The sequence below is a fragment of the Cucumis sativus genome, chromosome 4, assembly GCF_000004075.3.
Source record: "Cucumis sativus cultivar 9930 chromosome 4, Cucumber_9930_V3, whole genome shotgun sequence".
Classification (NCBI taxonomy): Eukaryota; Viridiplantae; Streptophyta; class Magnoliopsida; order Cucurbitales; family Cucurbitaceae; genus Cucumis; species Cucumis sativus.
Window position 1 is genome coordinate 15014919 of NC_026658.2, and position 14584 is coordinate 15029502.

The 14584-nt window shown below is 28.1% G+C and overlaps 1 protein-coding gene across 1 annotated transcript; it reads right to left on the minus strand.

The window, feature by feature from the left end:
• Positions 1-3795: 3795 nt before the first annotated feature.
• On the minus strand, positions 3796-10955 carry LOC101220933 (protein NRT1/ PTR FAMILY 5.6). Its single transcript, XM_004147888.3, has 5 exons — positions 10585-10955; positions 8958-9175; positions 6537-7090; positions 5288-5723; positions 3796-4457 (listed from the first exon to the last, which is right to left on the minus strand). Exons 1-5 carry the CDS (start codon positions 10748-10750, stop codon positions 4008-4010), a joined length of 1824 nt encoding a protein of 607 aa, XP_004147936.1. The 5' UTR covers positions 10751-10955; the 3' UTR covers positions 3796-4007.
• Between the last annotated feature and the right edge of the window lie 3629 nt (positions 10956-14584).

The window sequence follows — 14584 nt, forward strand, 5'->3', positions numbered from 1 at the left end:
AAATTTTACTCTTTAATCCATACTATTTCTCTTAGTTGTCAACTTTAAGGTCACTGTCCTGCTATTTCTCTTCTTCAATTTCATTCTAACAAATGTTTAGTTCAAAAAGTAATTTTAAACACATTATATGAAAAGTGAGAGATAATATCCTCTTATTTTAGGTAATTGTTTTATTTTTTTTTTGGATTCATGCATGTTTTTTCTCATAGGTATTATGTGATGGTTGTTCAAGAAGCACAAACACGATACTAGATTACACCAACACAACAACACTTCATTTTTTTAAAAAATCTAGAATACGACACGACACGTTAAGGATATGTTTATTAAATTATTCATTTTAAAGAATATATATCATTTTTATAGTAAAAGAAGATTCATAGTAAATGCATTTATATAGTCATTAAAAGAATAGTTTGATGTATTTCACACTCAAAAGTTAATATCTTTGACATATATGTGTCTTTTTAGTTTACTCTACGAGTATGATATGCATATTTAATGCATTTATGTACTAACCAATGTTGAATAGATGTTCAAAAAGTGTCGGAGTGACCAAATGTTTGACACATGTCGTACATGCACATACTAACCAAATTAAATTGTTGGTTCAAGCTATATGAAGTAACCCATAAATTATTAGTCAAATTATAGAATTAAAAAAAAGCCACTTAAATTTTACATTTTGACTTGATTTTTTTGGTTAAGAAAACAATAGTGAAAAGTGAATAAAAATTTAACTTAATTTAGAAAAATCAAACAATTACTTAATGGGATAAAAACTTTTTGAATATATAAATGGAAAAACATTGCAAAGGCAAAGACAAAGATTAAGGGTACTTTTTGTAGTTTACCTTTTCTTTTCCTGTTAAAAGCCTTCTCTTTGTATGAATCACTCGTATTACCTTTTTTTTTTTTTGTTTCATAAAAAAATTATATATATATATATATATAACACTTTCGTCTTTATTCCTCTTTTGGCGTTAGACTTTTTAATATTCTATTAGTTTTTTTTAGTTCAACCTTTTACTTTCTATAATATTGTTCTAATTTTTTTTGTTATAATTCTTATGTTCGAAAAGTGTAAGTTGTGGATAGATTTTTTAAGTTGTATTTTTTACAAACATATAAATTATTATTTTTCTTTCTTAGACAGGTTTGAAGTTTTTAGCCAACACAAAACACATAAACATGATTTTGAAAACCTTTTTTTCTGTTTTCAAATGTGGAAAAACACTTCTAAAATGTTTGTTTTTTCCTTCTTATAAAAGAAGAAAGACATCAACATATCCATCTCAACTAGATTTTAATTTTATTGATATATATTTATAAAATATTGATATTTAGTTTATGTCTCGTTTGGTAACCATTTAGTTTTTATATTTAAAAATAAAGTCTATTTTATCTATATTTCTTACCGTCAATAATTAAAATATTCATAAGCATGTAGATATATTTTTAAATAAATCTAAAGGCCATAAATACTAAATACTCATACATATTTTCAACATATTTTATAAATGGTCATAAAAGACAATGTATCATCATCTATTTAGTTTAATATTAATATAAAGATACTAATAACTATATTCATAACACTACAAACAACTTAATTATTAATGTAAATAAAATTTATAAATTTTGTGACTTTTAGGAATATATGTCGGTATAGATAAATCCATAAAATTGAAATCCCAATTTCGAGATCAACCGCAATATTTTAATTCTTGCTTACAATAGAATAGTTCAATTCTTAGCCAAATTTCAAAATTAAAAAAATAACTTTTTGAAATTTATTTTTGTTTAATGTTGATGGAAAGTAGACAACAAATAAAAATAATGTTCATATGCTTGGTTTTGAAAAACAAAATGTTTATTAAAAGAAAGCATTAAGTATTAATGTGTTTTACTTCTCAACCAAAGTTACAAATATTAAACTAAATAGATAAAATTGTTTTAATAGTTCAATAAAGATTTATGGAAGGCCAAGGCGAAGGTTATCCCATTGAAACTAGATGGAAAATAGAATAGTTAAACAAAGAAATAGTAAAGACTAAAAAAAGAAAAGAAAGTTACTGAGAGGTAAAAAAGAGAAGGAAAAGTAGATATGGAGTGAGGTCATGTGATGAGATGAAAAACGTTAGGCGTTTGGATGAAGTGGGACTTGGGAGGAAGAAGAAGAAGAAGACGACGATGAACGTAGACGTAATTAATGTCATGCATAGTCACTGTTGGCGGCTTTTTACTGCCTCTATCTATCCACCTAATTCCCTCCCTAACCAACCTCACTTTTTACCCTTTCTATTTTTCAATTTTTACTAATTTCACTGTGGTAAGTTCACGTTCTCTTTCGTAGGACAATTTGGTAAATCCCAACTGGGTTGTCTATGAAATGACTGTTTGCTGATTGCTGATGGCTGATTGCTTCCCCATATCTTTTTCACATTAATTTTCTTTTCACTTTTGTAATTTGTAATGAATAGATGGGGCATATTCTCTTTTTCTCTCTTCAAACTTTGCTCTGCACCTTGCTTACATTTACTAAATCATAATAAAATTTCATGGGTAAATCATTGGTAACGAACTTATACACGATTGAATTATTCTTTTATCATGTATATTTAAAATTATGAAAATTGTAAAATTTATTGTCATTGTTATCGTTACCTCATGTATAAGTATAGTTGCATAACACAAGTAAATAATTAAAAGTTACTGTTTTTTTTATATATCTATTGATCTATTACTTTTTCATTAGGGTAAATGTGACTTCATTACTGGGTAATTAGGTAAGTACAACTAGTTTTATGATATATCAATACAATGTCAAGTAATTCATCGAGTTTCCTTTTCTAAAACAATTTTGGTCTTCTAAATTTTGGATTTAATTTTTATTTCATTCCTCGGATTTTTTAATTCTATTTTTTTACCCCTAAATTTTAAGTTTTTTAATTAAGTTATATGATTTTATTTTTTAATATTGAGTTTAGTATTACTCACCTTCAAACTAGACTTTCTAATAAATTTGAAAATTTGTAACACATGAAACTTTAAAAGTCATTTGGACACCCGAAAGTCATAATGAATCTAAAAATTTATATCCATTCACATCTTTAACGAATTATGTACAAATTTAATGTTTTGTAATTTTATTTATTAATAATAATTGAAAGAGGATAAAATTAAATGGTGAGTTCTTTCATATAACATTTTTAATTAATATAAATAGGGTTGTAGTTTTTCCATTTTAAAGATAACTTGAATTTAAATGAAATTTCTCATAGAATGTTAACTGAGACAAGCTTTATGTTTTTCTTTGTATATTCTTGTGTTTGAATACATGTGTACGACTTTCAATCTAGTTTTATCAATGAGATTGTGAAGAGTTTGAAATCATGAAGTTAGTAACAAGTTCTCCTCTTCTTGACCTTTGATTAATCTTTTCAAGCAAAAATTTGTTTAATTTTTTGGGAGTTTTTTAACTATTTGTTTAATGGAAGTTATTATATTACTGTCATGGTGTTGGGCATCTAGAATAAGGGAAATTCTCAAATATGATTGTGGCAGTTGAGTGTTTATTTTGATATTTACCATTTTCTTTTTATTTCTATAAATCTCTATATTATATTATGTTAAACCAATCCATTTAGATATGTAGTTATTAGAAATGCTTTTCTCAATTCAATCCTTTTAGTCCTTTTATGATGATTTTTTAATTTCCTCTTTTTTGTCCGTTCCTTAACACGTTTCGTTTTCGATACTTAATTAACAACAAAACAAATGTACAAAAATTAATTTTGAAAGGATGAAAACACAATATATATTCAAAATCAAACATACATAGATGTGATAATGGACTCTCATTATTACTAACAAAAATGGCTACACATATTTAGATCAGCAAAGTTCTTTTCTTTCTGTTTTTTTCTGTTAAAATACATAACCACCATTATCCCCCTGAAAACCAAAAACTTAAACCTCCATTAGTTTTCCTTCAATCAGTATAACTAAACCACAGAGTCTCCATTCTCACGTCCTTTTTCATCTTCGTAACAATCAGCGACAGCCACGCGCCGCTGCACGTTCTTGTATGAATAGCGGCGAGCAATGAGGACATAGACGCACAGATTCGCGGCCGAGACGGCGGCCAAGAGCCAATAGAACTTGTCCAGGCGGCTGGTGTTCAGATTCTTGCCGAACCAGCTGGTATGACCTGACCGGCCTGTAATTTTGTCCACCACAGTGATGAGAAAGCTGCTGAGAAAACTTCCGGCGCCTATTACGCTGAGGTAAAATGCGATGCCGAGGCTCCGCATAGAATCAGGAACTTGATCGTAGAAGTATTCTTGGAGGCCAACGATGGTGAAGCCGTCGCCGAATCCGATGATCAGAAATTGTGGAGCTAACCAAAATACTGACATTGTTAGAGATCCTGTCTTGGGATTTTCGGCCACCACCTGGTTTTAACAAAATTGGTCAAGACTCAAGAATGTTGTAATTGTTGCGATCTTTTGGGTTTATTATTACTAATTATTAAGTTCTAAATTTGATTGTCATTGTATATCTAATATTTTGATTTGAAACTTACAAAACATTGATTAAAAACTCAAATGTTACTCGAAGAAAGAAATGCTATTAAAGCTTATGATAATATGTTGTTCTGTCTATAAAGAAAAAAACTTGGATGCAGTTCAATGTAAACTGCACATAAATAAGCATCTACTAGGTGTCAACTTTTTTTCTTTTTGAAAATTTGGATTCTTATTATTATTTTACTGTGTAAGGAAAATGGGAGGCATAATATTAAGGAGATGTTTATGGTTGGAGTAATCCTTTTGTAGTTGAACTTATAATTATTACAGGGGAGGGAGATTAAGGAAGTTGATACAAATAATTATAATGTGAAAAAAACAAATTAACCCAAATAATGAAACGAAAAATATGAGTTAATAACAAAGTAATAGGTCTCCTCACGAAACTAAGAGAAAATTCATAAAGGAGGGTTAAAATAATAATGGTTTAAAATTATTTATATAAATAAACTTTTGAAAATTGAATGTTGTATGTTAATTTGGAATATTTGTTGAGTATTCACCTACTCTTCCCTTCCACCTGAGTTTGAGCTACACATACAAGTTTCTAAGCTTTAGAGAAAGATGAAAATTATTGAAAAAAATTACGAGAAAACAAACCCTATTTTTTTTTTCCAAAGTTTAAAAGGAATATTTGGATAGTAAAACAAAAAATAAAATGATTACCAAATAGAAATATAGCTTTTAGGATATACCTGGAGTCTTTTATGCTCAACCAAGGCTGCAATGATCATTGTAGCAATAACAAAGAGCATTCCAATCCCAATTCTCTGAAGGATATTTATGCCTCTCTCGTTGCCGGTGGTTCGTCGGAGCATGGGCACCAAAACTTTATCATAAATGGTGATAGAGACGATCATTCCTATTGCAGCCAGGCAGAAAATGGTGGTCGGCGGGAGAATCAAGCCGCCGTCTCCGATCTTCCTGTTCATATTAGAGGCTTGCTTTATGAAGAAAGTGGAAGTTTGGGCAATGGTGACTCCGAAAGGCAGAGTTGATAACCAAATAGGTATCATATTCAATATTAGCTTCATTTCTTCCACCTTCGTCACCGTCGCTAGCCGCCATGGACTTTGCTTCTCCGCCGGACCTCCGTTGTTCTCTTCGTATACCGCCGCCTTGTCTAGAAATCTAATATATATATCCAAAAAACAACCATATGCATTTTTATTATTTCCCATTGTTTTATTCTATTTTTATTAATAACCATGATTGAATGATTCGAAAGATGCCACGAATAATCAATTATTTTGTTTTGTTTACTCTTTGACAATATATAAATTTCATACTCAATTTTATTATATTTAGTTTTCTTTTGTACTAATGTGAGAAATATACATTTCATAACATAAAGCTAATGGTGTTTCATGATAAATTTCAACTTTATTTTATACTTTGTATTTATCTTTGCATTTTCTTTTCCTAATTCAAACGATAGTGTCGATTTTCTTTTTTACTTTTTTTCATTTTTGGAAAAAAAATTAATATGCCTATATTCGAAAAAATATATATATATATTTTCCTTTTTCTCTCACAGAATCATTTATTAGAAAAAGGATTCCTATCTATTGACCAGAGTCCATAGGAAGTTTTTTTTTTTTTTTTGGTTTGTTTTTATTTTAAATGTTTTTTCTTATTTTTTTTCAATTAACTCCAAGATATACCTTTACTCTTGAATTAGCTGATCTTACTTTTGTATTTAATCAATGTTAATTTATAGATAATTCGTAAACTATATTTACATTAATATATGTGGAGCATAATCCTTAAATAATATAGTTTTGCTTAACCAAAAAGTTAAATCATATGGATTTACACATTTAACCATGGAGAGTAGATATTAGTCAAAAATAAAAGAAAAATCAATAATTAACTTGAAATAAATAAATAGGACATTAGGGACAAAATTTAGAGTTTTATATATGGTTGGTTTTTATTGCTTACTTGAGTTTTTGGGTATGGCACAAGAACCTCCCATGTGCGTTATTTGTCGTCTTGGGAAATTCATGCAACAAAGAAGGATTGGAAGGGTGTGGAAGTTTTCTCTTGCAAATGGCTGCGACCAGAACTTGCAACAATGGTGTCAATGGACTTCCAGATGGTTGTCGATAACGATAAAATGGTCGACCGGCGATAAAAATAAAGACAGAAATAACCATCATTGTCATGAGAGTTACATATGCTGCTCCCCAGCTAACATGATCCTGGATGTAAACAATGATGGTTACGCCAAGCAAGAGACCAGAACAGAGACCGAAGTTCCACCAATTAAAGTAAGACATTTTTTTCTTTCGTTCTTTAGAGTGGTCATCGTCGAATTGGTCGGCTCCAAAACTCTCAAGAGATGGCTTGTGGCCACCAGTTCCTATAGAGATTAAATAAATGGCAAGGAAGAAGACGATCTGGTGGGTCTTTCTTGGTTGTAGACACACATGATCATTACTGTCACATGGTTTGAAACTTGGAACCAACGCAGACATGGTCAAGAGAATTAAACCCTATGTGTCAAGAAACCCAATGTTAGATTACTCCCATCTCAAATAAAAGGGGAATTGGTTCATGGTGGATTCAGTAATAAATAGGAATTTTTAGTTCCTACATGAAAAAAATTATTTATTGTGTAATTAACCATGATAGACCTCAACATAAAACTAAAGAGTAACAACAAGTAATTAAAACTAAAGAGTAACAACAACAAGTAATTAAATTCAGTAATTCCTCGTATAAAATTATTGACTTTAGAGATATAGTAATATGGATGAAGACTAAATTATGAAAAAAAATATTTCGTATGTAATTGACTATTTCATGATAGACCTCAACAGAAAACCAAAGACTAACAACAACAAGTAATTAAATTCAGTAGTTTTTCGTATAAAATAATTGACTCTAGAGATATAGTAATATGGAGAAGACTAAATTATTTCAAGCACGGACAGATCACTTATGTTTCATGACTATTTAATTTTGTTATTTATTTTTATTAATATTTTTAAATATCAAACCAAAATAAAAAAAATTATTTAAAAAAAGATATATTAATTTATAAAATGGAATAAAATTCAAATGTTTATACAAGGAAAAGTAAAAATTACAAAGATACTTCTCTCCTAATACTTTGACAAACTTGGGAGATCAAACTATACTTGTTTTTTTTTTTAATATAAAAAGTATATATGTTTGTACTTTTGACTGATAAATATGATGTATTTATAATAAATTCTCTTTTCAAGTATGCTTTTTATTTGTACTTCCAAGACTTATTGATATATTTTATTTTAATTTAGTGGCTCAAAAATGCTGCTTAGCTTTTTATCAAAGTCAGCTCTCACTCAGTAATATATGTGGCATTTTAACATAACACCATAAATATGGAATAGTATGTTGTCTTTTTTCAGAAGTCAAAATATAATTCTCTTTTCTGTTTTAAAAAAGAAAATATAGGAAAAAATATTTACAAATATTTACACACAAAACAATGGTAATTAATATTATCTTTTATAAATAGTTAACTTTTCTATTTTATAAAAATTTCTTTAAAAAAATATATATTTTTCCTCCTTCAAACATATATATTTTGATTTGGTAAAATTATAAATAGTAGAACGGTTAAAAATATTTACAAAATTTCATATTTTATATAGATCACACTAATAGAATTATTTTTATTTTGTAAATATTTTAATTAGTTAATTTTGTTAATCTAACGTAAAAAGTAGAATTGAAAGATAGTTTTACCATCTAACTTGTGGAATTTATATATATATATATATATATATATATCTATAAAGAACATAAAGTTGAAAGAGAGCTCGAATCTCTTGAAACATCCAACACTTCACCAAGTAATATTAAAAACTAAATTTGTCATCGTTTAAGTCATATGTTTGATTAATTAAATTATAATTTATGTTGAAAACCATGACTTAAAAATTCAATTATCGCTCAAATTTTTGTAGAAGTAACGATTTAGTCCATATATATATTTTTTTCAAATTTGTAATTAAAATTTTACTCATTTAACTTTAATAATGTATAACAATCTAATCTTTATATACCCTGGTCAAACATAATAATTGAGTCCCTCGTTTTAAAATCAACCATTACAATTAATAAATAAATATTTTAGAAACTTGAACACACATCATATATCAGGTTTTAATATTCTATTACAGGCTTATATAATTTGAACAACATATAGATACTCCTAAAATTTTATTTCGAAAACAAAAGTGATTTTTAAACCCAATTTTAATAATCATAAAAAAAAGGGAGTAAACGAAGGGTAAAATTACAAAAGCAAGAAAGAAATAAAGTGAGTTATATTGATTTTTTGAAAAAGGGAAAAGAAAGTATAATTATTACCAAAACGTAGAGAACGGAAGAGAAGAGAACGGTGGCGTAGCGGCCGAAGTAGGCATCGGCGAGGAAGCCGCCGAGGAGAGGCATCAAAGTGGTGACGCCGGTCCAATAATTAACGCTCCTCGCCGCGGTCTTTAGGTCTTCATGAAGCACTTTTGTTAGGTAAATAATCAAACTTGTTGCGATCCCAAAATAACTCAGCCTCTCACCGAACTCCATCGCTGCATATATATCAGTAATTTCAATTTCAATTTCAATTTTAAATCAAATTATTTACTGTTTTTACTCACAATAGTCAAAACAAACAAATGATAATGATAATAATTCATTCAGTGCTAAAAAAAGAAACTAAAAAGGATATGTGGAGGGAGGTAGTGGGGGAGTGGGACTAGCTTGATAGATTTATCAATTCAGTTGTCTTACAAAAACATGTTTTTTCTTGTTCACCATTTATCTTAAACATATGTTCTGCCCTTTTCCTTTCTTCTTGTTTTTTCCTTTTCTTCTACTCTTTTTGGGTTTTGTTCCAATAGTTTTTCACAAAAATTCGCTTTATTATATATAATACCACGTAAATAAAAGTTATTATAATGCAAAAAAATTAACTCATATATAACAAATTTTAGATATAATTCTTAGATTATATCGTTAATTAAAGTCTATTAACAATTAAGTATATTACACAATTCTATTGTATTTATAATTGGTTAAAATGTTGTTACACACCTCGTTAAGTTTTTTTCATGCTCTCTATGAAGCAGAAAATGAGAATAAAGTTTTGAAACTATTTGATATTATATATATATATATATATATATTAGGCTAACACCCTAAGATTTTTAAATGGGTAGTTTATTACAAATCAAGATATTAGTAATTTGTGTTTATATAATACAAAATAGCAATCAATTAAACCAGCTTTGCCAAATAAACTCTTCCTACACCAATTTTGGAGAAGATATTTGGTATTATATTTTTGGGGTCTTACCCGTATTGATTAATTATTTTTTTCAATTTTTTTAGATAATGTGTGGAGTAAGAAAAATCGAATTTCTAATTTCAAGATAATGTGTGGAGTAAGAAAAATCGAATTTCTAATTTTAAAGTAGATATATAATATAAAATTTTATGTCATTCACTTGGAATCAATTTACAATATTTAGATATTTGAATACTTTCAATAAACAAAAATTCATTGAAATAATACCTCTAAATAACAAAATTTAACATCTAATGTACTTCGACCATTTATCTAAGTTTAAGTTAGATATTAATACCATCAATCATGTACTTAACATCATTAATTATTTCAATTCTTTTGGTTTCTGTATCCATAAATATAATGATCCTTTTTACAACAAAGTTGTGAGAGAGATTGAACACTCTTTAAAACTTTTAAAAGTAAAAGGAGAGGAAAGGAAAAGTCCATCTTTCCAAACAAAAAGGACAATAAAATTAAAGCTCTTTTAATTCAATCTCGCTCGTAAGATTTTGTTTACTGTAAATTGTCAAAATAGAAACAAACGCTTAAAAAACATAGTAGAAGCTAACACGAAACTTTACTTCATGCAAAAGAAGAGTAATAAGTTGCCAAACAAAAGAAGATGATAAATATAATATATTCCCTTACCAATGATGAAGAGAGAGGCTTTCCAAGCACCAGTAGAAGCTCTAAGAGGAACTCTCCCTTTATAATCAACTGAAGAATCAGCCACCCATTTCTCATCATCACCGCCGCCACCACCGCCATTCACTTGTGATCTCTGCAACTCCTCCCCTTCCAACCTTTTCATCATCTTTCTTAAAACTTTCCAAGTTCAATAACTTGGATATATATTAACAGATGACCAACCCAAAATCTTGGATTTTAATTGCTTCACTTTCCACTCTTTATATAGCCCAAGATTTTGTACTTTAATTTTTTTACCCTCTATGGTAAAAAGGGTAAATGAAAGGGCTTTAAATGAACTAAGAATTTTCCTTATTTTGGCTTCTTCTTAAACCTTTTTTTTCTCTTTTTGGTGTAGTGTTGTGTGTAGGTGTGGTTATAGGGGAATAGCTTTTTCATGTCAATTTATGTGGTGGGAAATTTTGGAAAAAGGATTACACAATAACAAAAGAGTATATTTGTGTACCCTTCTTCACTAAAGTGCAATGTCTATAATATTCCTACTATTCCACCACACAATGAACTTACTTCAATTTTAAGAAGAAAAAAAAATTATATCAATCCCTTTAATTGGATTTGGTTTAATTCTTTTTTTCTTAAAACGTGGTGGGTACCCATTTGATTGGGAAAGGAATTAGTTCAATACATATGTATTTAAATTTATTAATAGAAGATAAAAGAAAAGATAAGTTTAGTAATTAGAGTACTATCTCCCCCACTTCAAATATCAAATTTAATACTTAGACGTAATATCTATAGTTTTAAAAGTTGTAATTCCATCTCCATATAATTAGGTTTAGCTTTTTATTAAACTTCTTAATCTTATAATTTTCAATTTAGAAACCTGATTAAATCATTCAAAAAACGAGATTCTAAAACGATTTAAAATTGAAAGTATTAGGGACTACTTTTACTACATATCCAATAATCAATAAGGTAATTACAACATAAAAAATAAATTGCAATGTTTATTTTTGGTCATACCAAATTAAACTTAAACTTTAACCATATAAATGTAATTGAAGATGTTTAGTTGTTACTTTGCATATAGTTCAATTAACTTGAAAATGAGAACTTCATCCTTTAATTTATAATTAAGATATCGGTTATTTAATCTTGTGCATAATTTATATATTGAAGAATTTTTTTTCTCAATATTATGCCCTCTCACTTCAGGAAAAAAAAAGTTGAAAAATTTTTGGAAGAGATGAAAAGTTGCTAGAGACAAATTATTTGTTAAAAAAATATAAAAACACATACACACTCACAGGATTAATTAGTATCAAATAATAGTTACGTTATTGACGTATTTATATTTTAATTATAAAAAAAAGGAAAAAAAAGAAAAGAAAATGGTTAATCCTTTTTGAGTTTTGGGAGTATTGGGTTCTTTGCATTATATTTTTATCTCATAATCCATTATTAATTGATTTGGACATTAAGGACAAAATTTAAGGTCACAATATATAAAAACAACTTTTTGTATTTGAAAAATCAATGTGAAGTAGAAAACTTGTTCAAAGTCAAATTCAAAAGAAAAGGTTATCTGAAATTTAAGCATGGTCTTAAAACTTTTGGTATAATAATTGACATATATATCCAGCCTCCAATATTGCATCAAAAACATTATGTCAATACAATTATCATCTAGCTAAGATTACTTTTGCAATATTCAATAAATTAATTATTAATAAATTGTTGTTTTGTTTGAGAGAAAACCACTACAAGAAATTGAGAATCTCTAGATGACTAACTCAAGCCGTTGGAAGTAGGGAATAACTCTTGAAAACGTATAAAGGTGTCATGAGTTATTTCCAAGACTTGTAATTTGAAGGAAAAATTGTCGACACCCTATACGTACGCGTCAAGAGATCATAGAATGAGCTCAGGATAACCATATAATTAGCCAATCGAAAGTTATAAAGAACTCTACACGCTTATTAGGTAGTGTCATGTGTTATCTTTGATTATGAGTAGACTACTCCTTCCACTATTCGTTGTTGCCTCCAATAATCTCCCTTTGTATGAAAATTCCTCCTTTGCTCTCTAGTTTGCTAATTTTTCTACGTTTTGAAGTCTAATTGGGATAGATTTTGGGGTTTATTTCAAGTTTTGATTGTGCTTGAATTAGTTGTGGTTGGGATAGATTTTGGTTGTGATAACTATTGGGGTTGTGTAATATTAGGGTTCTTTTTTTTCTTAATGTTAGGGATTGGAGAGATGATGTTTTTTTTTTATTAATTCAAAAGCACATCATAGAGTTGTAGGCCATTATGTATGTTGATTTTATGGAATTAATCTATATTTCATTAATTACTTAATAGAGATACAAGCCTATATATAACCATAGAGAAATACACTTAAGGAAATAATATCAAATAATATCTCCAGAATAATATCTCCTAAGAATAATATCTCCTAAGAATAATATCTCCTAAGAATAATCTAATTATATTAATAATGTAAACCTTTTTTAAGTCTTCCTTGCAAAATATATTCTAATTTTGTAGGCATCATTTTGTGTTTCCAATTAGTTATAATTTAATATATAATGTTTTGTTTGATAATATTCTATTGAATTTTAGATCACAAAACTTAAAAAAAAGATCAAACGATTCACATGACAACTAACAAAATGAGAACCAAAATAATAATAGCAAAAAAAGAAAAAAAAAATAGAAGAACTCACAACAACATGGTTGGGAGTTTAGACTCTCCTGATGGGCTCTGTGATAGACCACAACTTTTGACAGTGTAGATAAAGCCTTTCAGAAGTTAGAATCAACTCCCGACGAGCTGTGTACGCCATCAAGAGTTTGAGGAATTCCCAACATTATTGCATCGGGAATGCCTCTCCTGACGTGGTTTTTTTGACCACGTTCCTGATGTTTTTTGTACATTTTTAGTGACTTTAGCAGTTAGAAGAGGATTTTTTATTTTTTTTAGTAGTTAACTTATAGGTTTGTTGGTCAAATGATTAAACAATTTTAGAAGGAAACACAATACTATATACCAGTGGCGGATCTAGAAATTTTATATAGGAGGCATCAGACACTATATAATAAACACACTAGAAATGTTAAAAAAAATATCCAGACGTTTCACTGATGTTCAAATAACATTCACTACATTTGTAGTAATAAAGAAAGACAATTGTCATATGCGTTTTTGTAAGGTAAATGTATTAATTTAAAATTTGCATTAAAAAAAAAGAAAAAAAAAAAGAAAATTTCATGGAATATTGTTGAGAGAGTGAAAGATGGATCACGGATTTTGTTGCATTTTTTTTCTAAATATTTGTTACATAAGAAATGATGCTAGAAAATTATCTTTCTTTTAGGAAATCTCATTGAAATTTAGAAAGAAAACACAAATTATTGATGTTTGGAATAAAAATTATTTCGTAACTCTTAACCCGGTGGTTTTGCAACGAAGGCACAGCCACTACACCAAAACGAGAATTCAGTTAAATTAACGCATTATTTAATATATATATTGTAATTTAACACTTCAAAATTAATATTAAAATACTAAACTCGACCATGTGAGAGGGGCGTGTCCCTGACTTCTTAATAAATTCACCCTGCTATATACATATGTCGTTAAAAAATGAATTGTTTGAAAATCGTTCACTAGTGTGAATTTTATACGTTGATTCAAATTCAATCTTGTGTCCGATTTCATTTGTGTTAAAAACAGTAAATTTAGAAAGATCTTTTAATTGATGGATCGTTTTTAAAAATTGTAAATAAATACACAGGTAAATATTAGATTAAAGCACTAATTTGGGTCATTTACATTTAAAAAATTTGTTGAATCGTAGTAATTGTACTTTCAATAAATTTAAAATTTAAAAATAATTTAATAAATATTTTTTCGAGAAAAAAAAATTGTATAAAGTAAAAGCTTTCAAATATTTAGGTGAGATGCAAAAAACAAATAAATGCAATACAAGGACTCA